Source organism: Oculina patagonica, chromosome 7, assembly GCF_052425735.1.
Source record: "Oculina patagonica isolate OP01 chromosome 7, crgOcupat, whole genome shotgun sequence".
Lineage (NCBI taxonomy): Eukaryota > Metazoa > Cnidaria > Anthozoa > Scleractinia > Oculinidae > Oculina > Oculina patagonica.
The window spans coordinates 15,018,683-15,044,857 of record NC_135764.1 but is presented as its reverse complement, the minus strand read 5'-3'; the positions used below and the strand labels follow the sequence as shown (position 1 = coordinate 15,044,857).

Below are 26,175 nucleotides of genomic sequence, written 5' to 3'. Positions count from 1 at the left end.
CTCCTCCCAGAGTCTGCATGAACCTAGAAGCGCAGTGTGTTTCGTGATTTTATTAGGGCGTACTGTAATGCTGCGGTTTGTCTGTTTCCACGTGCTTTTGCCTGTTTTATACTTAGGTCTACTTACAGTAATCATGTCAACCATATCATACCGACGAGGAAATTCCGCGCTAGCTGAGCACTTATTACGGTTGTTTGATATTTTTATCATTTCCGCGCAATTTTCCTCTGTAAATGATCAGATCGTATGCGGAAATAAATGTAAGCATAGTTAGTAGAAGCACTGAAAAAAAAAAGGAGATTGGCCTGTTTCTACTCTTTCCTCTAACTTTTTTTTGGTAAAAGAAAACAAATTAGCCTGTCTTTAGCAAAATGCAATGCATCACATGAAAAAAAAAAAAAAAAAAAAAAAACGCAGCGTCTTCTATGTTCATCGCTTCTCGCCAGGTTTTCCTCAGGTTTTAAATGTGTGACAGCTCTAACCTGTGATCAGGCGTTCTTTTTTCGCGGCGGGAGGAAAAAAAGGAACACCTGATCGCAAGTTATGACAGCTCCTGTCTTGGTTTCATCGTTAAAAAAAACGCGCAATTAAAGACAATAGAGCTGGAATATGCCAAGGAAATTGCGAGCATTTCAACATCAATTTCCGCTTTTCAGTTTTCTTGTCTGACGTGCACAAGAGTTGTGAAAGTATGAAAGGTTCGCTCTATGTACTATTTATACATCAGTCCCTTATTCACCATTGCGAAATAGCACTTTATATTTAGCCAAAACTGCTGATAACGTAAAGTCGCAACAATACTCTATAGATGAAGGTGAAATAAATACGGCCCCGGATATTAAGAAATGTTCATGTTGCTATCATTTTGTCATCTGTAGTATCACCTGGTACTGAAAGAGAGAGAATTTTTTGAAGCACTTTTTCTTGGTTAAGCTGATATACGGAGGTGTACTGATATTTGATTAGGAAGAGTCTTGGCTAGTTTGAACGAACAAGCAAGTAAACCAGAAAAATTAATTTTTATCATTACTACGGTAAAAATGTGTAGTTTTATTTCTGTTCTGTTCATGAAAAAAGGTTATAAAACGAGACTAACACCTGCGATCTATTGTTAGTACACGGCTGGACAAACCAGAAACAATGTTTCGATAGCAATCACTTGAAGGAATACCATACGCTTAATCCCAAGCAATCATTTTTGGCGATTTTTATGAGCTTTCCAAGGAACAAAACTTACGCGATAAATCCACTTTTTAATTATAGCACTGTGATCACACCTGGCCATGATTGGTCACTTTTGATCTGTGGTGACGTCACATGTCCGATGAATGGGTTCAGTTATCAATCATTTTCGCTACGCTGAACTACAAATACTACACGAAGTACGCCGTTCGTTCTGTGTTCCGTAAAGAGACTAAACTAGTTTGACACCGCCACGGAGAGAACAGGGCTATCATTCTAGCTCATCGGTTGCATAATCGAAGAAACTGTGTTCGCGTTAGTAAGAGGAAATCTGCCCATAAGGTAAAATTGTTATGATCTATTGTTTGTAGCACGAGTGTTTGTATATTAATACGATTTATGCTGAACAGATCGAGGCATAGCGCACATCTAAGCGAACGTCACCGATTCAGTAAAATTTTACAAATTTGATTCCTCTGTCATCGGCGAAAGCATTTATTTCAGTCGATCTTGGCGCTGAAAGGGAAATTACATTGAAGAAATCTAGGGATACTGAAATAATTCTCAATCTTCGCTTTAGTAAGCAGTTTGCCTTGAATGCTAATTTCTTTTCGTAACGTAAGTTTAATTTTGATATTCGTGTTCTAGTTTGTTCGTTTGCCATATTAGTCAGGCCAACCATTTGAATATCGCAGGCGATCATATCACTAATCCAAAAATTCACAGCTTGAAATACTCGCGGTGAAAGGTTACCCTTCAAATATTTTTTTTTTAGTGAAAAGAATTTCGTTTCCAACTGACGAAAATTGCCATTTCGCGTTCGGTGACGTCATAGCGATTTTCGACCCTTCTCAGCAATGAACAGCTGTCCATAACTAACTCGCGTGGAAAATTTTATGTTATTATTTACAATATAAAAATATAATTCACAATAGAAAAAATCATGAACAAGATAGATATTGTTGCAAACATGCAAACAAACCATTCCAAAAGGAAATTCATTCGTTCAAGACATGAAAAACAATTTGCTCTGCGATTTCAGCACATAGCGGCATTTGTTCAATTCTGCCGGAAAATGAAAAGAAGGGGAGATACTAGAGCATCTGTCGAGTCGCAAAGTTATATCACAGGAAAGGGATCGGTAAAGATAGACTAATTTCTTAGGTAATAAATATAAAATGTTTGATATTATCGAACTATTTTGATTTTGAGCAGTGTGACTGCGAAGATGGCAAAATGTAAATGCAACATTCCCTGATCTTGCAGCAAAAAGAAAAAGAAAAAATCAAAGAAGTCCGAAATCTAACAAGTTTTAAAACAATTATGGTAATTTCTGATAATTTTCTTTCATTTTTAATCTATTTATAAAGCGTCCCTGACGCCGATTTTTACATTTAAATACTGGAAATTTAAACAATTATCTCAAACTATCGGAACAAGATAAATAACAGCCACACTTCAGAAAATATTACTTGGTCCATGTTCAGTCCAACAGTTTTTAATTACTATTATTATTTTAGAAATGGTTTCTTTTTAATTTTTACAAGTTGGACATGACAGTTTACTTTTAGCACATCAGTGTAAACTAACGCGGTGCTATTTAAACTGTGTTGATTCGCGTCGCTTCATCTGGGCGGTCACAGTTCGTCTGTCGGTTCCTGTCGGTGAGACGTGTCACTCACATTACAGCCGATGGCTTTTTTTTTCATTCAGCCACCGTATGTACTTTACAAGAATCATTTGTCGAGTCTCATTCTCTTAATTTGCGTCAGAGTAACTTGGTAACCATTTTATCCCGTAATTTTCGGCGGGGGTACACGTGAAAAAGAAAGGAGAAAGAAAATTGACCCCCACGCAAGAGCACTCCAGGTTGTCAGGGAACTGTTTTCGTGGCCATCTACTAATTTTAAACTTTAAATTCTAATTTTAAAATCACACTAAATCTTCAATATTAAATATTGAAGTATTAATTATTTTTCCAAATTTTGCCACTCCTTTGAGAGAAACTATCTCCTCCCAAAAATCCTCAAAATTCACCCAAAAAATTCTCAAAACACCGCGAAACATAGATTTAATTTGTGAAATGAGCATGGATTTTTTGGATTGCTTGTAACGCTAACGAGATATTTTCATTAAACCCAAGTTAAACGGTGGAAGAACGGCTTTCACGTGAACCCCGCCTAGAGTTGTTTTCTTCATAGAAGGTGCAAACTGATGTTTGTGGACTTCCCATTTGTCACAATAAAACACAAATAAGAGCTTACTTGAACCCAATGTAAAATTCAGTGTTTCAGTTTTCTATTGCTGACGTTTATTTTGTTAATTAAACCTGGTTTAACTAAACATGTTTTACTGGTATGAATGGGGTATAAGATAGTTATGATGCAAGACGATTAAATGCAGAGGGCCACACAACGTTAGGAAGACTACGGGCAATCCAATTAAATTGTCCAATACAAGAAATACAAAGTGTCGTCGTACTAGCCGTGCATTTAAAGTTACTGTTAAAGTTACTGTTAAAGTTAATCTTCCTTTTTTCAGTTTGGAATAAAAACATGCACACAGTCTTTTTGAGCCGGGCTTACATATTCGCAAATACATCCGTTCTGCATACGAGTTGCCAAAAAAGCCATTTCAATGCTACCCGCTTTATCCCGCGAAATCCGGTCCAAATACAGTAGACCCGGTAATGCGACCACCAACGGGCCATATTAACGGGGTGGCCGTATTAACGGGGTAGGGTCAAATTTCATGACAGGTCTACTCCCGGGGTCTACTAGATTTCTACTCCAATTGACGTAACAATTGCACTTCTAAACAACTGTTTTTTTAATAATAAACACCCCGACTGCAGTTATACAGTAATTAAAAACTAATGAAGATTCAATCAGCACATATACAATATGTTGGAGAAATTAGCATAACTGGATCGAAGAATGGGTGTTTGGTTCGAGTGGCCGTATAAATGTGGTAAACTTATAAAGGATTATGCAGGTTGGGATTTCAGAAAGTGGCCGTTTGCCGCATTAACGGGTTTTATTATAAGAAAATGTATGTGCGTTTCGCCGGGACAAACAAAGTGACCGTAATAACAAAGTGGTCGTAAGGCGGGGTTCGATCCACTGTAACGAACTTCCCTTGGACGGATTGGAAATTGGCTTGGGGCGGTAGGTTATTGGCTCAGAACGAAGACGGATTCTCCCAGAAATCCGCACAAACTGGAAACTTGCGTCTACTTGCGACTCTTTTTGGTTTCAATGATGCCTTTGAAACGCAAGAAAGCTTTCGTGTCTTTGATGATATGCTCTGATGATATGCTACAATGGGTTTTCAAAGCTTCTATTAAAGGCGGATTAAGATATCGTGAGGTATTGGCAATGTGTCAAATCCCTGGTCACGTTTCTGGTATCGCCTATAAGAGGAATCAATCGTTAAGTTACTCAAAATGATTTTTTCGTTTATTCACCAAATGATATACCCCGGAGCTTCAGCTAGTCTCTTCCAAGCTTCGGGAGAGATTGGCATGATTGCAACTCGAAGACGTATTTCTTTGGCTGATCATGATCAGATCGTTAAATCTCATAACTTGTCGCATCAATATGCTCTGAAAAAGAAAAGAGGAGATAGGTATTAACAGCGAAACGGTTGAACTGTTTGAAAACTTTGCCACGCATATTTCACGCTTTCTAAACATTTGAGAATTATATTGTTTGCAGTTCTGATTTCAAAATCGATACTTCGAGAGACTCAAAATGACTTCGTGCACCGCCAAGTCAAAAGACAAGACAAGTTTGACCGTCCGTGACATCCCAGGTAGATTTAGGTTATGTGGAATTACACAATAATCGCATGGCGTAATCTAGCAAGAGGCAAGACGAGGCACTTGCCTCGTCTAGATTTTAACCCAAAATTAAAAAAAAATACGTTGAGGTGGGAAAATACTCCCCAGTTGTACATGATTGATTTTTCTGAAGAAATACCTCATGAAAAATACTGAAAATAGTGTCTCAGAGCTGCTAGAGTTCAAAGTTTTCCTTCCAGGCCCCCTCTTGCGGCTCGTGCCCTCGACACTCACAACTTTTGCCTCGTCTATGTCAAAAGTCTGCTTACGGCCCTGATATACTGTCGCAGCTTCGCTTCTCGAGATTCTTCGCCATTACCTGTTAACCTAGGTTACATTTCGTTCAACACTGAAATCCTGAACTGGAATTCAGCGTCGAAATTTCTGCGCCAACGATTTTCGCAAAGTGAGCTATTACTTGGAAGCTGATCTTCAAAGAAGCCTTCCATTTGTCCTTTTCTAGATCTATGGGTGATGTTTCTGCACAAGTTTGAAAACCCTTAAAACAGTTTTACGGTTTCGAATTGTTTTAATTTTAAAAAAAGGTTTATAGATCTTACCATTCAGTGCTGAAACAGAGCGATTCCTTATAAAGGGAACTCTCTTTCCCAAGGAAAAGATCAAAAGGGGAAATAGAGGTCCCGGTGGGAGTAATAGGAAGGGTCGTTCCCCGGGCCGGTCCATTGCGTGCTTTAAAATTCGCATCTCCTACACTTAAACTTTCAAGTTCGTTTGAAAGCGAATACTAAAAAACGCCCCTGCGAAGAACAGTGATCAAAACTAAACGACTGACAAATCTGAAAAGAGAGAAAGAAGGTATCTGAAGAAAATTTGTTGGATTTGACAAAATTAAAGCGATCAGGTACCGCTTGGTAAGTGTGAAATGGTATACAGGATTAATAGGTTCAATCATTTTTCCACTTAGAGTGGAGACGAATTTTACCCACAAGAAATCGAAAGGTACTTCTTTTAAGTAATCCATTAAACATTTTCTCGTGGGTTCTCCAAATAAAAAAAGAAAACAGCAACAACGTTTCCGCATTAACAAGATAAGAGATGATCATTGAAACAGGATTAATGATCTATCGAGGCCTCTGGGAGGATGTTCTAACCACTTCATAAAATTACTCAAGACAAGTTTTTACGACCCCCGCTCTGACAAAAAAAATCCAGTAAAATTAAGATCGCGATTTTTGATCCAAATTCAAATTCTATGAAATATAATTTCTTGTTGCGGGCATTGTTCACACAAAAATAACACCATCTAGCGAAAACTCTTAAACTGTGCCAGAGCAAAATTTGACCTTCACACTCAGTCAGACTTGGTCAACCCGCCCCCCACCTTTGCCTCACGTTTTTGTAGCAAAGAATATACAACACAGGTTATGCTGTTTTCTTTTTTGAAAACCATGCTTTTTTGACGGCTGTGGCTCGCGTCTTGCAAGTCCGTGCCATTTTCGTGCCAAGAGCTTCGTGAACCACAGCTCCACTGCGACGTCGACATCTTGTATTTAGTCTAGGGTGTGTCTTTTTATAGAGTGTCTGGTTCCAACCGTGCTACTTTACATACAACTGGGACGCTTTTAAAATGCAAATATGGAAGCCATTTCTGCCCATGCTGTGGTTTAGGTTTCTATTGTCTATTTCCACGTGCTCAAATGTTTTTCTTTCATGATAATCACCGTGTCTGTCGCTAAATGTTATTTACATATATATTTTAGCCTTGCATTTACCTTCTATTAATTCGCTCGCCTTTGACAAGTTTGGGTTGTCATGCGAGAAAGAATTAAAAAGCTTAAAAGTACACATAGAATTCGGCACGTCCGCAATGATGTGCGAAGATAAGAAAGAAAACATCACATTAATCCGAAATCCAATGACAGGCTTTCAAATTTCAATGTTTAGTACCGCTGGGATAACAAGAGAAATAAAAGACTTTGACATCATGCATAAAAGAATAATAGATATCAGCTTTGTCAAGAAAATTATCGGGTTTCCTATTAAAAACAGTAGCTAAATAGTGCAAATTTATTTTTAGCAAGTTTTGACAATCCCCTCCGAAAAAGTACAAAAATGGACTTCACGGAACAAAACTGTAAATCTATGAGTCAGCTTTATAGCTAGCCATGTGTGATTTTTTCCTCATTCTGTGTCATTGCTCGTTTAGATACAATATTGAAGTAATCAATGTCAGAAATCTGCTTGTCCAGCCCATTTTCACCAAGATAGCAGAGCCTCTTGAGTTCGTGGCGTTTCTTCTAAGCACCATATGACAAATCCTAACAATATCTGACGCTGGCGTTAAGGACTTAAAGGTGTAAAACAAAAGTTATAACCTTTAAAAGCCTAAATGCGATTGTTAGATTTTGTCGATTAGTTATATGGATGCAAATATTTTTCTTAAAACACGAATTAGTACTCTTTTACCCTTGATATTAGTTTTCAATTGCAAATTTCTACAGTTTTTTCCTGGCTTTTATTATGCACCAATAAAACACAGCACTGATATATCCTGTTTCGCTTTTAAACAAACTAACACCTTTAAAAAGCTTTTGAAAGTCAGTCTTGTTAACGTTCAGTTGTACCAAAAGCGAAGAAAAAAAACTAAAAGGCCTCAGCAATTTCTGAGTTATCTTATCATTCTGTCAGGAAATTTACCATGCTTACGAGATCCCTAAGATCTATTTTTTTAGGAATCTGAAGCAGGAAGAGCAACCAACGTATTTTCCCTTTTAATTAATACTGGTAGTAATAAACCCTTTAAAAGCACGGACCACGTTGCGAAAGTGGAAAGTGTAACAATATTCTTTCCAGAAAGCCATTGTAAAGCCAGCTGCACTCCATCGGGTTCTTCGTAGTTGTATGGCAAACATTTTGCTCTTGAAGTAAATTCACGCTGCGATCGGTCCATCTCAAGTTTCGTGATAAAAAGTGCGAAAATGGCATGGGCTGTGTTTACGTTTCGCTGTCGATTGGAGATCGAAGTTGGAATAATTCATGAGAAAATATAATTTGTCTCCGGCGGAGGAAACAGAGTTTCCTCTGGCGACATAAATTACCGAAGGAAGCATAAAAACCTTGAAATAAGATTAGGAACGCACGCAGGGATTTTCGATTTCTTTTCTTTCCTTTTTTGCGTTTCGGCTTCGTCTAAGCCATGTCCAAACTAAACAGTTTTGTATTACACGTTTCTAAACAATACGAAAACACCTGAAAAAGAGAAAAGCTTTCAAAGGTTAGGCTTTTTGTTTGCCTAAATCAATTTATGATCGCAAACTATACCCGATACATATCACTTGAGCTTTATGGATTACCCAACCTACACCGACACACACACATCTTTGCATTTTGACTGAAACACAAGTTATGAATGGTCGAGTGACACTGTTGTCAGAAAGGAAAATACTACGAACCGCAAATGAATTGGGAGAAATTGGAACTCGATCAATGAAACACAAATTTTGTTCGGTACGCGTCACATTACGAAACAGTTCGAAAACGGTAACAAATATTTATCATATTGCGATCGTAAAACTGACAAGGATTTTATTTTTTTCGTTTGAAATGTGTCCTTGAAATTCATCATGCAAAAAAACGTCAGTATTCGACCGCGGCGCTAATTTTAGGTTGTATTTCTCATCAAGTACATCAATTATAAATGACGGTGTCTCCGCGGGAAGGATTTGTGGAAATAAACAACACGAGTTGTATGTTACACCGGGAGCGTAACACTTTCTATATTGACCGGTTTTAAGGGCAATATTTTTACGATTTGACAAGAACGGTGAAAGAAACTGCCTTCAACTCGAGCTATACGAACAGATACGGAAGTGGATAGCATGTTTTACAATGAACTTTTAAATGAGAAATAAATTAAACGATCGTATCTTTGGTGCGTGTATTTTCAATACGTTCTAGAAGCCAGAGGCAATTTGCCACCAACTGCGCTTCGTAACAAGGATTTGCTGAATATAAATGACTCTGAAACGACGGAAAACAGTTTTTACTTTTCCCGAACGAAAAATTCAATAGAAAACAATATTCTTCTCACAAATCACCTCGTGCTGTGTTTAGCCAATCAGAATCAAGAAAACGTATGGACAGCTGGTGTTGACATTTTCCGCGGGAAAATCAGCCTAGCGTAAAATCTTGCGTGACGGCTAAAGTTGTAGATTTCGCTTTTTCTTCTCTTTAAGCAAACAGATTATAAGAGTCCATTGAAACCAAACCATTCTTATTCTAAACACGAACGAAACGTATTAACACGACTAAGAGTGCTTAAGTGGAGTATGTTTTAAGGAAATCATATAAACTTAATGAGCTTTTGCATATTTTAATAGACGCAAATTTTCTTTTTACTTTTGTTTCAAATCGACTTGAATAAAAAATTGATTTTTGAGAAGAACTAAACGATTTTTTCCTTATAAATTTGCTGGCGAGAGGGTTCGTAAGTTTGTTTAGTGTGTGGCGTTTGTGGCTAGAGTCAGTTTAGACTTATCATTAAACAGGTCTCTTGTTGATGTTTAGGGGCATTTCATTGATGAATGGAAAATATATGGGTGGATGGTTTTTCAAAACCGCAATATTTAGGCGAACACGTGTTTTTCGCACGCATTATGTTCTCACCAATTCGTTCATCCCTATAGGCTGAAATTTTTTTAATTAGTGGGCGTCATTCTCGGTGCAACCTAAATTACGAAAGACAACCCGCTTTTGAATAATTTTTCTGTCTCGTTTTAGAGCAAATCGAAATGGAAAAAATTTAGTTTGTTTTCGAACAAACCATAAACAATCTAAGCGTGTCTCAGCCATTGTCTCGGTTGAAAATGTAGAGGCGATCATGAGATAAATTCTCCCAACAGGAGTCTTGTCAAATAAGGCGAACTAACCAATCAGCGCGCAGCTAATTTGCATCGATGTAATTAGAATGCTTACTCCACCACAACTGGTGTTGTTGGTGGGTAGTGTGGGAACGGAAGGTTGGATAGGATTTTATCGGTAATTTTTCACCGTTCACGCTCTAGTGGGGTAGCTGAAACGAAAGGACTGAAATAAATACTATTTCTTCTTTCTCCATTTAGGTTTTTCGGGACGAAATGGCTTCACAGCCATCCCAGAGACCTCGTCGAAATGCTTCGCCTGCATCGAGCTCAAAACTACAACCTATGCGGGCCACTTTACCATTTTCGCTGATAGCTCACGGCAATCCAAGTCCTACCCGTGGAAACGGTCTAAGGAGGCCTAGTCCATCTTCTTCACCTGTACATGGCAGTGAAAATGGCCTTAAACACCGCAGAAGTTCGCCAGAAACACGTGGATCTCCCGAGCATCGCCGGAGTCCTTCTTCTCCATCTTCTTCGAGCTCGAAAGGTTAGCTGACGTGCTTTTCAAATTTACTTTCAAAACGGTAAATGAACCTAAGAATAGTTAGCAGTTATGACTAAAACAGTTTTACTAAGCCAACTTTTTGAAATATATATTTATTCGTATCGTTTAACTTCAGTATGGTCGGCCGTTGAATTTCGCTTTTCATCTATCGGTCATCTTTTCTCTGTTCAGTGTATTGACCTGCACTGAAGGCCATTTCCGTTGTTTGAAAACAGTTTGGGTTGAGCTTAACTGACAATTGATAAAGAAGGAATATCATTTTCTTCGCAGGTGAAAGAAGCAAACTTACGAAAAGTAATTCGGGCGCAATAAGGAGAACGTCGTCATTAGACGCCATTTCACCTTATATGAGTGGACAGTGGCCTAAAGAGGTTGGAAGTTACGGGCCGAGTATGTGCCACAAATCAACTCAGGTTAGTTAGGAACCGCTCTATTAATAAAACATTTCTCTGAAATTGCCAAGTTGAGGCTAATTACACGAATTTAGACGTGGAAAGGTTGAAATACGCTTGTATACTACGAAACGAGCAAGCAAAGTAAATTTGCTTTGTGATACTCTTATTGAACCACATCCATGACAACGAGGTTAATTCCCAAGCAACTCTGAAATTTGATGATCTTAGCTGTAAATTAAGTTTGTTTTAACCCGAGTTATAGAGAAGGCCTCACAAAAGATATTGCAGAAATGTTTCAAACAAAACCCTCAGGAAGCGAAATAAAGTCAATACTTGTGCTGAATATTTAGGAGGAAGGGACTATCGATTTGATTGAAGGGTCAAAGAATCACCAACGACTAGTTTTCTTTTTTTGACTGGTATTTTAGTGCTGAAGGATTCATGAATCTTTTTTCTTTAAGCAAAATGTGTATATTGAATGTGAATTGTGTTTTGTCTTCAAAATCTGTCATATTAACATAATTTAACAAGGCAAAGATGCTAGGAAAGATAGATTACAGGGGGGGGATGTGCATGGAGTGATATAGCATAGATGCCAACCTAAAAATCGGGGAAATCCTTGATTTTGCATTAAGGTAGCTCTTCTCAACCCCAAAAATGGAGCAAAAAAAGAGCTTGATTAATGCGTCAAATATCTAAGAATTCCCCCTACAATCGATCAGAAAGCACAGAAATACACACTTCGAGCATTTTCTGTCATATCAGGGAGATTTGGTGACCCATACAGGAGACCAGGAGATTCGGTCTGTATATGGCAGTCTCCTAGATAATTCAAGAGAGTTGATGTTTAGATGATAAAGCCACATGTTACATGTATCTCACTGTGGTTTTTCAGATTCACAACCATTTTCGTTTATGGTTGTATATTGATTAGTTGGTAAGCCGCCAGGTAGGAGGTCAGGAGGTTGTGGCTTTGAACCTCAGCCGGACCACCAACCAGTGCCTTATGGCTGGTAAGATCATGCTGGCTGTGCATTATTGTCTCAGTTCAGATGATCTCAGCATTAGGTGGTGACGTTAAGCCTTTGGCCTTGTCTACAACACCTCTTCATACTCAAATAAGAAGGGAACATTAACATCACCCTCAAAAAGAGTAGGGGACATATTTCCTGGTGCTTTTGTCTGGCCTGTTAACTTTTAAAAACAGTTGAGTGATGCCTCATCAGCTTTATGAACTCAATCAAAATGAAGAGGGGTAAAAGTGTATAAACCTTGAATGGTGTTAGATGTCGGCGTCAAAGTAATTTTACAGACCACTTTATTCATCTTACTCAATATTAATTGGCAGAAATTTGGCAGGGTAATTTTTTTTGTGGCACCTTCAGTTTCAACTTTTTGGTTTTGTTTTGGTCATTTTGCAAGCTTATACTGAAAAAAATAGTGGTGCGAAGTCCTGAAAACATAATGGTGTTGATGTGAGGGCTAAGCAGAACACAACGCATAAACAAGCACAGCAGATGCGCATTAAGATTATCCCTCACTTTTAATCTTAAATTGTCATGATGAGCACCTGAATATTGTGCTATCAAGTGAGGATACTAATAAATTATAGTATATCAAGAAAACATTCCATCTGTTCTCAGGTTCTATAAATTATACCTTTTTTGTTTCACTGATGTTTTGTAGACAAAATACAAATACATCAAGCTAGGCTTGAATTAGAATTGTTAACCAGCAAGACTTGAAGAACTTCAGCTCTGCTTTCTCTCTTGTTTTACCATCAAAGTGACTAGGAAAGCTGTGTCCTATTGATTGGAAAATATATATTTACGCTAACAATAATTTTCAATATATGTGAACTTCAAAATTGTCATTTTTGGAGCTGGATATTAACAATCGTAGATAAAACAAATGTCAAGGCCTGTCTTGGGTGTTATAGATGACTTTTAATGAGCTCAGTCGTGAAAAAGGAACAGACTTTGACTCAGACCAGTTGGTATTGTCATGGCCTTGTTAGGATGATAAGCTTCTGTCTGTACCTGAAAACACTATTCCCTTGCAAGATGCAAGGAGTATGGATTATTCTCAAAAGCATTTGACTTTATTGGCCCAATTATTAGACCAATATGGTCATCTGGAAAATTTGACAGTAAAAAAAAAGTTGGTGACTGATTAGAATTATCTACATGACAACTTGCTTCGGTTTGCAATCACACAGGTAAAAAGCTTGAATTATGTAAGATAGTAAACTGTGCTGTATTGAATGGAGTTCCCATCTTAATATTTTGGCCTTCTAAGTGTTTAAATCACAAACATCAAAAAATCATTTGTTTGATCTTTTTATACAAGCCTACAAATTAACTTTTTCTTTTTGCCCTGGGTGAGTGATTAAGCATGGAATTTTGCTTGCCAATTCTGTTGTATTTGATTGGTAAAATATGTCAGCCTAAGTAATTCAATTTCTTCTCCAAAGAACAATGTTAAAAAAAGAAAAAGTTCCAGAGTTCTTGCACCAATAATTCAAAATGCAAAAAGACTTTGAAATGATCAAAAGTAAATATTTATCAGGAAGAGCCTGATGATGTATAACCGTGTTCCAAGATGCAAGAAGGTATTCTCCGTCTAGTATAGTCAGAGTCTAGCATAGTATGATATAGCATAGTCTTGCCTGGTATTTTGTATTGCTGTCTGCTGTAAGTCAACTTATTTTTTATACTACATAAGTGAGGTTTTAGTAAATAGCTATTTCTGCTGTTGTTGTGGTGAGCTGGGCCATTTACATTTGACCAAGTAAGTGGCCCAGTTCACCACCAGTCTCTTGTGGCTCAGTTAGTAAGAGTGCCCAACCAGTATCTGGGAGGCCATGGGTTTGATTCCTGTCGGGGACTCAGTTTTTTTTCTTTGTCCCATGCTCTTGTCATTGTTGAACAATTCATCTTCAGCATTTTTTAATTTAAGCAAATCAAAGTAAAAAAGATTTTTGGTTGGAGTTTTCAAGAAGTGCAAGAAACCTTAGGTTCGCATAATCAGATTCCACTATAAGGATAAACTAACTTATGGCTTCAACGCAATATTTTTTATGATGTGTTTAAACTTTGCACGTATTTATTTCTAATTACACACCAAATAAAGGCAACCTCTTTAGTGTGAAATCTCAAGCTATCACTCCTCCTTACTGTCAAGTGTTACATTGTTTTCTAGACTCCTGTTTGGGAGGAAAGTGACATAGAAGATGTGTCTATGTTAGGCACAAAGCATAAAAGGTCCAATTCCTTGGGCAGTGGAGATCAAAAAATAAAAGAGGTATGTACATTTACCTACATGAAATTTGACTTAATTCTTGCAGTGGAAGAGGCAAAATAAAAGTCAAATTGGCGCAGAATTTGTTGAAATCAGTTGTACACAGTGATAGTAATTTGTAAAGGATATTCACGCCCGGCCCCCCCCCCCCCCCCCCCCCCCCCCCCCCCCCTTATTAATCAGTGACACAGGGTAGTGAAACCCATGCATCACTGAGCCATGAGTCCTGTGGGTGCTATGTCATATCAAGTAAGGTACACAGGTAACATACCAGGATTAGTTTTGTTGATATAAAATGATAAATTTTGGAAGATGTTCAGCTTACATCCTCAAAAAAAAAAACCCTTATGGCACGTGGGATGTTTGTCACATTTAAATGTAGCTATTAATGGCTTAGCTTTCATAAGTCTCCACCTGTAGTTTAGTGGTAGAGCATCCGGCAAGTGAAAAGTTTGAATTTTGTTGTGATAACTCAGGATTTTTTTGTGGAATTAACTTGTGCTACTTGTTGATTAATTTCTTTTCTTCAATCTACTGACATTTTGACTAAAGTAATCCTAGTAGTATGTGAACCTAGTGATAAAGTTAAGCTCTCTTGAGTTTCCATATCTTACTAGTGAAGTGTCGAACTAGTGCAAACAGAAGATCACGGTTCAGCTGCTATTACAACTCAGAATTGTGTGACTGATTAATTAATAGCATCTCTTTCAGGGCTTAGTTTTCACCTTGTGTGAATAACTTTTTTTGCAGAAATTAAAACAACATCTGCAACGTACAAAGCAAGGAAGTAAATCAAGTCAAACATATGGTCGCCAGTCTCCCCTTCATGGTGACCACACCGCTATTCCAGCAAGTAGACTACCACAGTCAATCCCCATCTCAATCCCTTTGGCACCAAGACCATCAGAAGGACCTCAGAAACGGAGTTTGGAGGGACTTAACTCTGAAATACAGAAGCTAGTGTTGACTGACACGCAGACAGAAAAAGTGAGTTTATATTTTTTTCTGTTCTAATTGTTGTGTGTTCTATGGGAACTGAAAAAGTAAAAATGTTTGTTGTTTTTTTGAAACATTGTCACTAAATCAACCAAAATGGTTAGGTTCAGCAGTGCCAACAGAAAATACAACTAGTGACAAATTTGTTGTTCCAATTACAGTAAAAAAAACTTACAGTTTTAGAAAATATCAAAAAACAAGTCCATGTCACCAAGACAACTTGACAATACAACTTTGTTGCATGCAACTTTTTTTAGCACATGCTGCTTGTGTCACGCAAAAGGCACATAGAACAACTTTTAAATCATTGAACATTGTCTGAGTTTACGATCGTTGTAGTGTTTTTAAAACATGTTCAAAATCCTTTGACATATTTTAAGTTGCTAGCATATTGTAGGTATGTTTTGCAGAAAAAATCCATGTTGTAGACTTGTCAGAAGTTTGTCATGTGGGACAAAGTTTTACTGTCTAAATTGCCTTTGCACGTAGGCAAACTCATCTAATTTAAAGAACCAAATCAACCCAATACAGAACTAAAATGCACTTTTGGTTTGCACATTCTTAATAAAACTAACAAGTCGTGATAAAAAATAGTTGTTGTCTAATGTTGTATCACCATCTGAACAACACTTTTTTTTTCCAGCAGGGAATGGAACACGTACCAGATGGGCGTAAAGCTCCTGTGGTAGAGATGCTGACTGGAATTGGAGTGGTACCTTTTCGTACAGTAAACATTCACACCCAGACACCAGCTGATAATCAAGATGGGCAGGATAGTGGCGGGAGTGGCAATAGCAGCAGTAGAAGCCATTCTGCATCACCAACATATCCTATAATGCCTGGAGCTTCTGATTCACGGCCATCATCAAGGTGTTCTTCTGGTGGAGCTGCCGAAGCTGAAGAGAATGTATCCCCTGAGCTTCCAGCTGGAGGACCTAAATATGCATCATCACCTAAGCCCAATAACTCCTACCTCTTTGCAAGAGAACCTCCTGATGGTGCCGAGAAGGTGCCTTTACATGTTGAAGATGCTGACCGGTAAGTATTGAATGAAGGATTACATCTCTCTAAGTGACTGAGGCCAAGCACATGACTTCAGTGTCTTGTTGGTCATCTTGGTCATCAAAGGATTGTATAATTTATTAGGATAGAGGCTCACAAGTTCATCAGTTATTCTTTTACATGATGCCTTCTAAAAAATAAAGTTGTCGATCTTGTCTAAGGAAAATTAAAAAATTTGTTCAGAGTTGTGAAGACATACTTACATTAAATAAGTTCATGGGCTATCCATTTAACACAAAAGGGCACTTTAAAAGGAATTTTCCCGAAATAGGCCAGGGCTCGTTTGACAATAGTGTCCTGTGACAACGTGGAAAAGGGTTTGGAGAATAAACAATCTACAGCGAATGGTGCTTTTAAATTTGTGTTTGGTTATTTTGGCTCAGATTTGCCAGATTTTTGCCTGTGATATAAATTAATTTTATTTCAGGTATACTTATGTTGCTGTTTTATCTACTAAGTTTGTGCCTCGTTCTGGAATAAGAATAGATAGAAAACTCCAAGGTTTCTTGTTGCAAACAAAGCAAATGAATTGAAGACCACTTGCAAAACTTTCTGGCAAATCTGAGCCAAGATAACAAAAAAACTGTACTAAAAAGCAGTACATGTTATACCTCTAGCCAATAAGTTGACTGTTATTCCCTTTTTTCTCAGGGACACATCACCCATGTTCCTAGGTCCAGATAAGACCAAGGTGAAAGTAATAAATATTAGTGCAAGATCAGCATTCTCTGCCTTCTCTGCCCTGCCGTCTTACCCCAAAATGGCAGTCACTTCTCCAGCAACTGCCAACCAACAGCTTTTACATGTGGAAGCCTCGCAGTAAACTTGGAAGTGGAGGACAGCGAGAAGACAAAAGGCCATGAAAACTACCATGAAGTGGTCAAACCATTCATCTAAAGTACTCAGAAAAAATACTCTAATTTATTGGCTTGTTAGCATTAAAAATGACAACAATGGGTTCTCCTCAGTGATCTGCTCCCTGTCATGTGTATTTAATTCACATTCTTTCATCCCCATGTTTAATTATCCAGGCATGCCTACTTTAATTTATAAAAAGCTATTATAAGTATTTGAACTAGCAGATTTTAATCAAGTAAGTAGTGTTTTGGGTAGAATTGCTTGTTTATGTGCTCTGGTTAAGAAAAGCTGTTAACATATGGTTTCTTCCTTTTTACTGGATTAAGATGGCCGTTCTAGGTGTTTCTTTTCCAGTGACCAGTGTTTTGTTTGGGTTGTAGAGCTAGTGAGGTTGTGTTTGAATGCACCTTTACTACTAGTTTCTTAAGGTCTTATACGTTGTGTAATATTATGAGGGACTTCAGAGAACAAGGCAAAATCTGAATAAAGCAACCTCAGAGAACCTTCCCTTACTTTAAGCGAACTAAAAGAAAAGAAGATTTATCCGATTTGTGAAGAACATAGATAAAGTGGTTCTAGACCTGTGCAAAGAGTGAATTTTACATATGCTAGATCTTTTCTAAACAACATTTCCTGTTTTTGATTTTTAAGAAAACTGATATAAGTTTCCTCCAAGGGTAATTTTAGTTTGTTTTGAATACCTTTGGAACATTATTGACAAGCACATTGCGTGAAATTTTGTTATACAAGTTTGTTTCTTTTCGTAAGGCAACTTTTTGCATGTTGGATTTCTCAAAATTTTGCAACAAGTATGTCTATGCAGCCCTACATTTTGAAGCTTTCTGGAATCCCTTTTTATAAAAAAAACTACTTCCCTTAATGGTTAATTGTTTCAGGAGAAGTTCCCTTGCCATTTGAAGATTGTATAGTACATTATTCGGTTATTGTATTAAGAAACTGTATCATATTCATAAATATTAAGTGTAACTTAATGAAAACAGACCTTCCGATTATAACACATTGAGCAATTTAGGAGTTTTATATAAAAAGAAACCTATTCAGCGTTCATTGACTTAATTCTTAATGTATACTACAGTCCTTGATGTAAATATTTTATGGATTAAGATGACTATATGATACTTGTATATTTTTACACTTAAAGAGAATCAAATCTGTTGTAGATTTATTGAACTGCAAAGACTGTTCAAGAGTTTGTGTACTGAGACTGGTGTGAGATTAACTTAATCGCTTCTGACTTTGATCTACTGGTTAGATCAGTGTTAACTAAAAATACATTACTTGCCATCGAACAAGAGATAAACTTTGTCGCTGGTGAACATTCTTATTTATTATGTGACATTGCCAGTTTTTGTGGAGAGATATGTTTTTAATTGTTGTTTTTCTCCAGATTTTTAAAATCATTTCCCAGGTATTGGGTGATTTTTCAATATCGTGAAAAAATGACAAAAAAATTCTATATCCATGTGTCTTAAAGTATCTTAGATGCTCTCAACATTTTAGGAGGGCATTCCCTTGGACATACATTTTGCTAAACACTTATATCTCATTGTATTCTTATTACCACATACTCAGTACTAATAAAAATTAAAACAGAACTGTGTGTTGTTTATTACATCAACATGTAATGTTATTATAGTAAATTAACGATAAAGATAGATTATTAAAAAAAATTCGCAACCTAAAAAGTTGCGAAGTTGCATACTTACATACTAGTTATGCAACACTTTCGAGTGGTATACTGTGGAATATCCCATGAGTAAGTTGTATTTTCTTTGTATACTGCGAAAATACAAGTGACAAGTGGGATTCCATAGTTCACCACGAGAAAGTGTTGTGTAACTATTTTATAACATGCCCATAGAAAATACGCTTAATACATTTTGCCGGCACAAAAGGTCGCAGTGCACATTGAATACCGTTGAATATACAACAGCTTTTCTACACTCAGATTGACTGTATTTTCTATGGCATGGTACAAATGTTATTATTATGGTTTCAGTGATATGCGGACTATGAAATTCAAACCTCAGCCAATTGTTTGTACTTTTTTCTGCCATCAATCATCTTAGCCGACGTCTCTGGAAACAGAAGTTCACTTTAACCCGGTCAAAGGGTCACAACTGTCAGTTGTGACTGGTTGATTTCGATTCACTTTGTTTGTTTCTGTCTTTCAAGGTTCATTGGCCAACGCCATAAATTTGACTGATGGCAGCAAAGAGCGCAATCGTTAGTTGGGTTTTGAATTTTAGAGTTTGCATGTCTTTGAAAACCGTGATAAGCCAAAGTGGCTTACCAGGGCAATGTGGTTTCGGTAGCATAAAGCAACTGAGGGTATTGGTATTCCCCCCTAAATGAAATGCTAGGCCATTGCAGGGTTACCCCCCAGCATTACGTTTGCTATGAAGATGATTCCGCACAGGTTGTCAAAACGTCAGTCACCAACAACAGTTCTTCTCAGAACTACTCTCACCCAGACAATCGCACTTTACGACCTACTATACCCTATACTATCGCAAAGTGCCATCAGGATTATCTAATTTTGTCATAGGATAATGTCCAGTGTAAAGCAATGTTCTTGAGGAAACACAAAATGTTTCTCTGTAATCTTGAACTGAAAGATTCCCAGGGCCAAATCCTTTGTTTTTTATCATTAATTTTTTGGTATAATTGAATGATATCAAACCACTGGAATTTATTTAACTTTCAGAGGATGATAGCGAAATGGGTTTTTCTGTATCTTTATTGACCAAAAGATTCCATATGACCGATTTAGTTTCATTTTTTCATCTCTAAATACACCCTGGATGGCTACAATCATTCTTAGTTTTATTCTGTTAAATTAACATTCCAACCTCTCTTTACAGACAGTTCTAGAGAAGAAACTTGGTCTGAAAGAGAACAATATTTATATATTCTCTACCTCTGTAAAATGGACACCTTTATATATAAATGCTCTTCCTTGGCTCTTTGGCGTTGGACTTAATTATATGATAATATTTCTCTTTTAAGACCTTAAAGGGGGGGGGGGGAGTGTAAAAAAAAAAAGGAAAAAAAAAAAAAAAAAAAAAAAAAAAAAAAAAAAAAAAAAAAAAAAAAAAAAAAAAAAAAAAAAAAAAAAAAAAAAAAAAAAAAAAAAAAAAAAAGAAGAAAAAAAAAAAAAAAAAAAGAAAAGGGGGGTTTGAAAAAAGGGGCGGGGGAAAGATTTAAAAATAAAATGTATGGTTGTAAAATTAAATTATGATGCCCGGGGGACAAAATTAGCTGCAAGGAAAGTATGGTTTTGTCAATTAGTAAAAAAAAAATAAATTATTTGCAAAAAATTAGTTTAATAGCGAATATTTGGCAAAATTTAATAAAAAAAGAATAAATTAGCCGTGACATAGTCCCTTTAAAAGGACCATAATATATTTTTTTTAAATAATTTTTTCAGTTGAAACAAACTCGTGGACACCAACAGTGGTTTTGGTCCCTTGCTCATACATTTTCATTTAAACTAACTAACCAACAAAATATGGACACCTTAGAGCAGTTTTACTTAACTCTTGAAATAGGTAGTGGGATAATACAGTTGCTACTATTTGATATTAGTTCTTTCTTTTATTCTTTGTTTTTGTGTACTACACATCAATACTAAAAGCACTATGACACAATGACTAACATAATTTTTGTTTCATGGGATGAGTAGAATCACTCTAAAGCAAACGCTTTTGTTGCCCCTATGGTGTCCACATTTTTATATTTATCAGATGAGATTTTGTATATTAGCTGTGTAATCCACTATGTGATCATAGTTCCACTCATCATACCACCGACAGCTGCCCTGCTCATACTCATCACAAGCCACTCTAGGTTGATAAGCTGCACGCTGAGGTAACAATGGCTGCTGGGGACGTTTTCCAAGAGCAGGGAAATTATGATAGTAGTACCTGTTAAAAAAGAAGGAAAGGAAGAAAGTTAAGCGGTGAGCCAAGCAACCCATATCGCGGATCTCATCCCGGTTTGGTAGCAGTAGGCAGCTAGGAATATTTCACTCCCCCGTGGATGGGATGCTAGTCTATCACAGGGTTAACTGTTGCATTATTTTGCCAGTATCCGTTTATACACAAGCCTGGGTGGAGAGAGCCACTATGAGAGTAAAGTTTATTATATAAACTGCAGTGGTTTAGTGAGTGGTAGCAAATCGAGAAAAATGGTATCACACATGTGTGGATAAAAATGATATCCACACATGTGTGAGTATCATTTCTTGACCAATAACAGCTCGCAGAGTTTGCCAGGTTTCAATGCTCAATAAACCAAAGTAAATCGATATTAAGTCGAAACATCTTCGGATCTTCCTCCGCAATCTTCGGAAATTTTCGGAAAATGTTCGGAATCATTCGTACAACCTTCCGATAACATTTTGAAAATCGGACTCGATGGTGGATCTTCGGAAAATGGTCAAAAACATCGTAATTAGTAGGTTTATAAAACAGAATAACCTGGTTGCTGGAGATAAACAATCTCCGTGCAACTATGAGAGTAATCAGTGTATTGCCCAAGAACACAACACAGTGACCCCAGCCAGGGCTCAAACTAACCATTAGGCCACCGCACCTCCCACTAAAAAAGATGGGTACAGCCACTATCACACACTAGTGTTACAAAATTAGACAGCTGTAATGAACATTTGGAGAACAGGTGACTGTCTCTTTAGTGAAACAAGCGTGTGTCTGATTAACGAGTCAGTGAATCACAGTTGCTCAGTGGTTATATTGCACTGAACTCCAGGTCTTAGGGCTGGGCAGAGTCTATGTTGTGTTCTTATAGGCACACATCGCCGAAGACCCAGGGGCAGTAAGTCAGGACAACAGGATTTTCGGACGAAAGGTTACAACAGGCTCGGGAAAGCCCCTGGGCACTTACTATCACCGAACCAGTTCAATTAGCGTTTGTATTTTTTTATTTTTTTTTTATTGGCCAGAAAAACCAATCAGCCAATCAGCGAGGATGAACTGCATAGCAACACTCACGTAGACCTTCTTACACAAAGTTGTTTTCCTCATCGGCTTATCATGGTTGCTTAGCCCTTGCATTGGATGGTTTTTTCGAGAAGAGTCTCAGAAAACCTTATAAAATTATTTGACAACAAATCGTGCAATGTTTGACGCCCGGTTACAACATAATTTTTATCACATCACTTGTTCATGCTTAAAAGCAGTTGACCGTATTTAAACTTACCATCTTTGTATGATGAACTTATGTCCTTTGATGACCTTGGCAGCATTGTGAAGAGATGTTGGATCACATTCTCCACGGGAGTTCATACTGTTCCATATCAGTGCAAGTCCTTTACGAGGCTTAACACTGATTCCTAATTGTGGGAACTTTGTCTCACCACCCTCCTTAACATCTCTCAAGTAAACCAGTATGGTTGCAAATCGGTCTCGCTTGTCATTGTACTCAACGACACAGTCTGTATGATTCTTGTAGCCTGAAACAGTTTGTTGGAAAATCACATCTGGTGCAATCAGACACTTAGGATGCCAGTCACCAGTATGTGTAGCCTGCAAATAAAGACACATTTCTGGCCGTCACTTCTCCTCTTCTTTTTTTAGGCGGAGAGAAGCAAAGGCCTGAAATACATCTGCATTTGCAGGCTACAATCCCGGACCAAACCAGTTGACACGTATTCCTTCCCGCTCTCCCCCCTCCCCCCCCTTTGTCCACCCCCCACAACACATAAGGAAGACACTGCGACCAATGGAAATGCGGTGTCTCCCCTTGCGATTGTAGTAAATGTGGTTCAAGCCATTAACGTCTGTCTACAGAAATATGGCAAAAAACTCTTGTTTGACAACCCTCCAGTAGTGCTATTGTGTTGTTCTATATACTGTTTATTGCACTGTTACATGTGGTGGGTGACAAAAACTTCTGAGTAACTAGACGTCTATAAGTACTTTTATGCGCAGATATCGTTGTTCATGCTATACATGCAACACATTGCTGTAATCCTTTCCACAATGTGACGCTCTTCAGACACGGAACCAGAAAAAATGCTGACTGTTTTTTGATAACACGAGCACTAAAGGCGTGACCCTCCTGGGGAGGGGTAGGGAGTAATGGTAAGCCAAAGTTATATTATTGTGGAGGCCTTTGTATTACATTATTATGTTACCAATACAATAATGCCACTATAAAATGCCAAAAAAATGAATTATTTCAAAATTGAACTTACAATGGAAATTGAAAATAAAGGGGTTATGTAGTTTTGATTATCCAAACTACATAACCCCCCCCCCTTTTCAATCACTCACTCAATCAATCATACTTCAATCATAATTATTTATCTTATTTCAGGCATGGCCGTGAAATTAGGAGACATCTTAAACTGAAATTTCAGTATTTTGCAAGTGGCAAAACCATGGACACTTCAGTTATCGGTAAGTTAAGAACTTACCAATATTTTGTGGATATGATGTGATTTGGAACTTTCCTCCATTTTCAAGTTTAAGACCAGATGCCTTCCGTATTCTTTCTGCAAACATTGTTGAGAATTTACTCTCTCCTGGATAAAATGCTGTGCTATAACTCCATTTGAAGTGTGGCTGAAGAATTGCTGAAAATGTCTCATTTATACAGGTTGTACCCTTTGTAAAATCATTCAAGGACACCTTTATTTTAAGCTTTGCCTCTTTTAAGTATTCTCGGAAAGATTTGATGCTATCAAAGCAGATAATAGGAACTTGCTTGTTTAGTTCAGTCACATGACGGCTATGTACCATGGCTAGACTGTTGCATTCAACGTCACTCAGGAAGTTTTCTATCACATATGCACGGACACTGCTTTTGGAATTGTCATGGGTTAGTGGTCGGATTTTCATTTCGTGATCAGTTTCTTGGAGATTCTTCATCTGTAACTTGCTTTGCACTGACAGCTTGAAATCTTTGAACTGTTCAGGAAGCTTCTGTGCTTCTACAAAAAAATTAAATTATTCAAAAACAATTTTTACTGAGTTACATGGATATTTGTGTTTAGGCGGGGGGGTATAAAAAAAAAAGGGGTTTTGGGGGGGTTTAAGAGGGGGGGGGGTATAGGGGGGGGGGGATAAAAGAAAAAAAAAAAAAAAAAAAAAAAAAAAAGAAGGAGGGGAGTAAAGAAAAAAAAATATTTTTTTTTTTAAAAAAAAAAAAAAAAAAAAAAATTATACCCAATTATTTATTTCGGCCGAAAAGAGGGGGGTTATATCCGGGGGGGTTTAAAAAGGAAATAATTTTTTTTTTCCAGGATGATGGGCCTATAACCGGGGGGATTATAACCGGAATTTTACGGTATAATTTTACTATCTTGTATTGACAATTTTAATTATTAATTGTCAGTGGTAACATCTATTTTCTGCACCACGAAAGAGATTAATAATAAAGAGAAATGACTCATGTGTGCCAATAATGGGCCCTTTGCAGAGGGGGGGGGGGGGGGGGGGGGGTGAATAGGAGTTTGCAAATCGGTCTGTGCTATTTTTTTGCCAAATCCATCAATACGCCACTGTTTTCGTTTAAATCTGAATCCCATTACTTAAAAACTTAAATAGTGCTGTATACTTTTACTGCAACTGATAGTAGCTGTTGTTTTTGTTTTTATACCAATTTTTTTTAACAAGTTTAATTTCATTGCTTGTCTTTGCGACAATTTCGCCAACATACTGATTAAGATTGACCAAAGTGATTGGAACTTCGTTAAGTGTCCCTGATCTGAACTTCCTGACATGTCTCAAGAGTATGGAATCCAGGCCAAAACTCTCAGCTAATCTGCGATCCGCTGTATTTTCAAAATAGCCAATAAAAGGTACATAAACCTTTTAAACTCTGTGAAAGGCTTCCTTGATGTATGCACATCAATTCAAATTGTAATTTAAAAACTAATTTGCATTTTGCACACCTTGCAATCTATGCTTTTAATTAAGTATTTTATCCAAATTCATAACCAAATCAAGAAATTGGTTGCTACACTCGATTACAAAGCTACTGATATGGCTCCACCATTAACTGGCATCTTGCAGGCACCTTTATGATGAACTAAAGTTTCCTCACAACTTTTTTAACACCGCACGTAAGCTTAATATGGAAAGATTTCCGTAAAAGCATACACTTAATTATGCATACAGTTTTGCTAGTGTCGGTCAATTCACGACTGCCGTTTATGTGTAAACGAATTAGGAAAGAAATTGTATACATAATTAAGTATTGGGTTACACAGAAATTTTCCCTAATAACACTTTACCAGGTTTTTTCTGTTTTCGCCCATCAACTCTGCTACCCTTCGACTCCTTTGCTTTTTTATTTTCATCAGCGTTCTTTCCTTTGGAAACTTTTCCCTTGGAAGGAAGTTGAAAAGAGGGAGTCAAAAACACGACCACTGCTCCAATGAGTAAACAAAGAATAACGATCCCAATCATCCATCTACGAGACGTCTTTTGTTGGTGTTGAAGTTGTTTCTTCTGAGATTTGGCAGCAGGTTGTTTTGTTGTCGATGTTTTGACATCCTCCGTGCGGCCTTTTTTAACAGCTTTTCTGCTAACAGTCTTCGTCATATTCAAAACGATGTTCGCATTGAGCTTTTGATTTACAATAGAACCACTCTAATGGAACTGCCAAACAATAAATTAATGAAGCTTTTGAAAGAAGACATCTCCGCCATCTGCAAAGCTGTGTGTACTTTCCAACTGGTGCCCAGGTCGTTTTCGTTTTCAGTTTGCTTTGTCACGCAATTAATAATGTCACGCAACTGCGGGACGATTTTCTTTGAAGTTTGAAAGAAAAAAGACTGAAAACAAACGACCAAGAGTATACAAAAACATAAAGAAAGTAGAGAAAGGAAAAACAAACAACAGTTTAAAAAGAGTAAATTATTGAAAAAGAGCAAAAAAACCTGATAAAATAAAAACATGGCCTATGCGGGTCACTTGGGAGTAGGTTTATGGCTTTATGAATCATTATGAAGGCTTTTTTCAGGGGCACCCAATGGAATATTTCTGTTCGGAAGACGATTTGAGATCTAGAATTTTCGGAACATTCATTGTAATTTTTTTTGCTGGCCTGCCTTTCCTAGGATTTTCGAATATCTAAAAAATGGTATAATTGTTCATTTTTAAC

At 37.3% G+C, this 26,175-nt stretch overlaps 2 protein-coding genes across 5 annotated transcripts; one reads left to right on the top strand and one right to left on the bottom strand.

Moving 5' to 3' along the window:
• The first annotated feature begins 1,374 nt into the window (after positions 1-1,374).
• LOC144661508 (glucocorticoid-induced transcript 1 protein-like) lies at positions 1,375-18,638 on the top strand. 4 transcript variants are annotated; one of them, XM_078522291.1, is made up of 7 exons: positions 1,375-1,524; positions 10,105-10,393; positions 10,682-10,824; positions 14,008-14,109; positions 14,857-15,093; positions 15,746-16,140; positions 16,816-18,638. In XM_078522291.1, the coding sequence occupies exons 2-7, from the start codon at positions 10,120-10,122 to the stop codon at positions 16,985-16,987; spliced, it is 1,323 nt and encodes a 440-aa protein (XP_078378417.1). In that variant the 5' UTR covers positions 1,375-1,524; positions 10,105-10,119; the 3' UTR covers positions 16,988-18,638. The 4 variants fall into 4 exon arrangements, with proteins under 4 accessions (XP_078378417.1, XP_078378418.1, XP_078378415.1 ...); XM_078522292.1 differs by lacking the exon at positions 1,375-1,524 and adding an exon at positions 9,968-10,021 and having other exon boundaries at positions 15,749-16,140; XM_078522289.1 differs by lacking the exon at positions 1,375-1,524 and adding an exon at positions 9,968-10,021.
• Positions 18,639-20,294: 1,656 nt separating this feature from the next.
• On the bottom strand, positions 20,295-25,737 carry LOC144660410 (uncharacterized). The gene is made up of 4 exons (XM_078521028.1): positions 25,304-25,737; positions 23,483-23,998; positions 22,264-22,516; positions 20,295-20,969 (listed from the first exon to the last, which is right to left on the bottom strand). Exons 1-4 carry the CDS (start codon positions 25,611-25,613, stop codon positions 20,786-20,788), a joined length of 1,263 nt encoding a protein of 420 aa, XP_078377154.1. The 5' UTR covers positions 25,614-25,737; the 3' UTR covers positions 20,295-20,785.
• Positions 25,738-26,175: the final 438 nt, after the last annotated feature.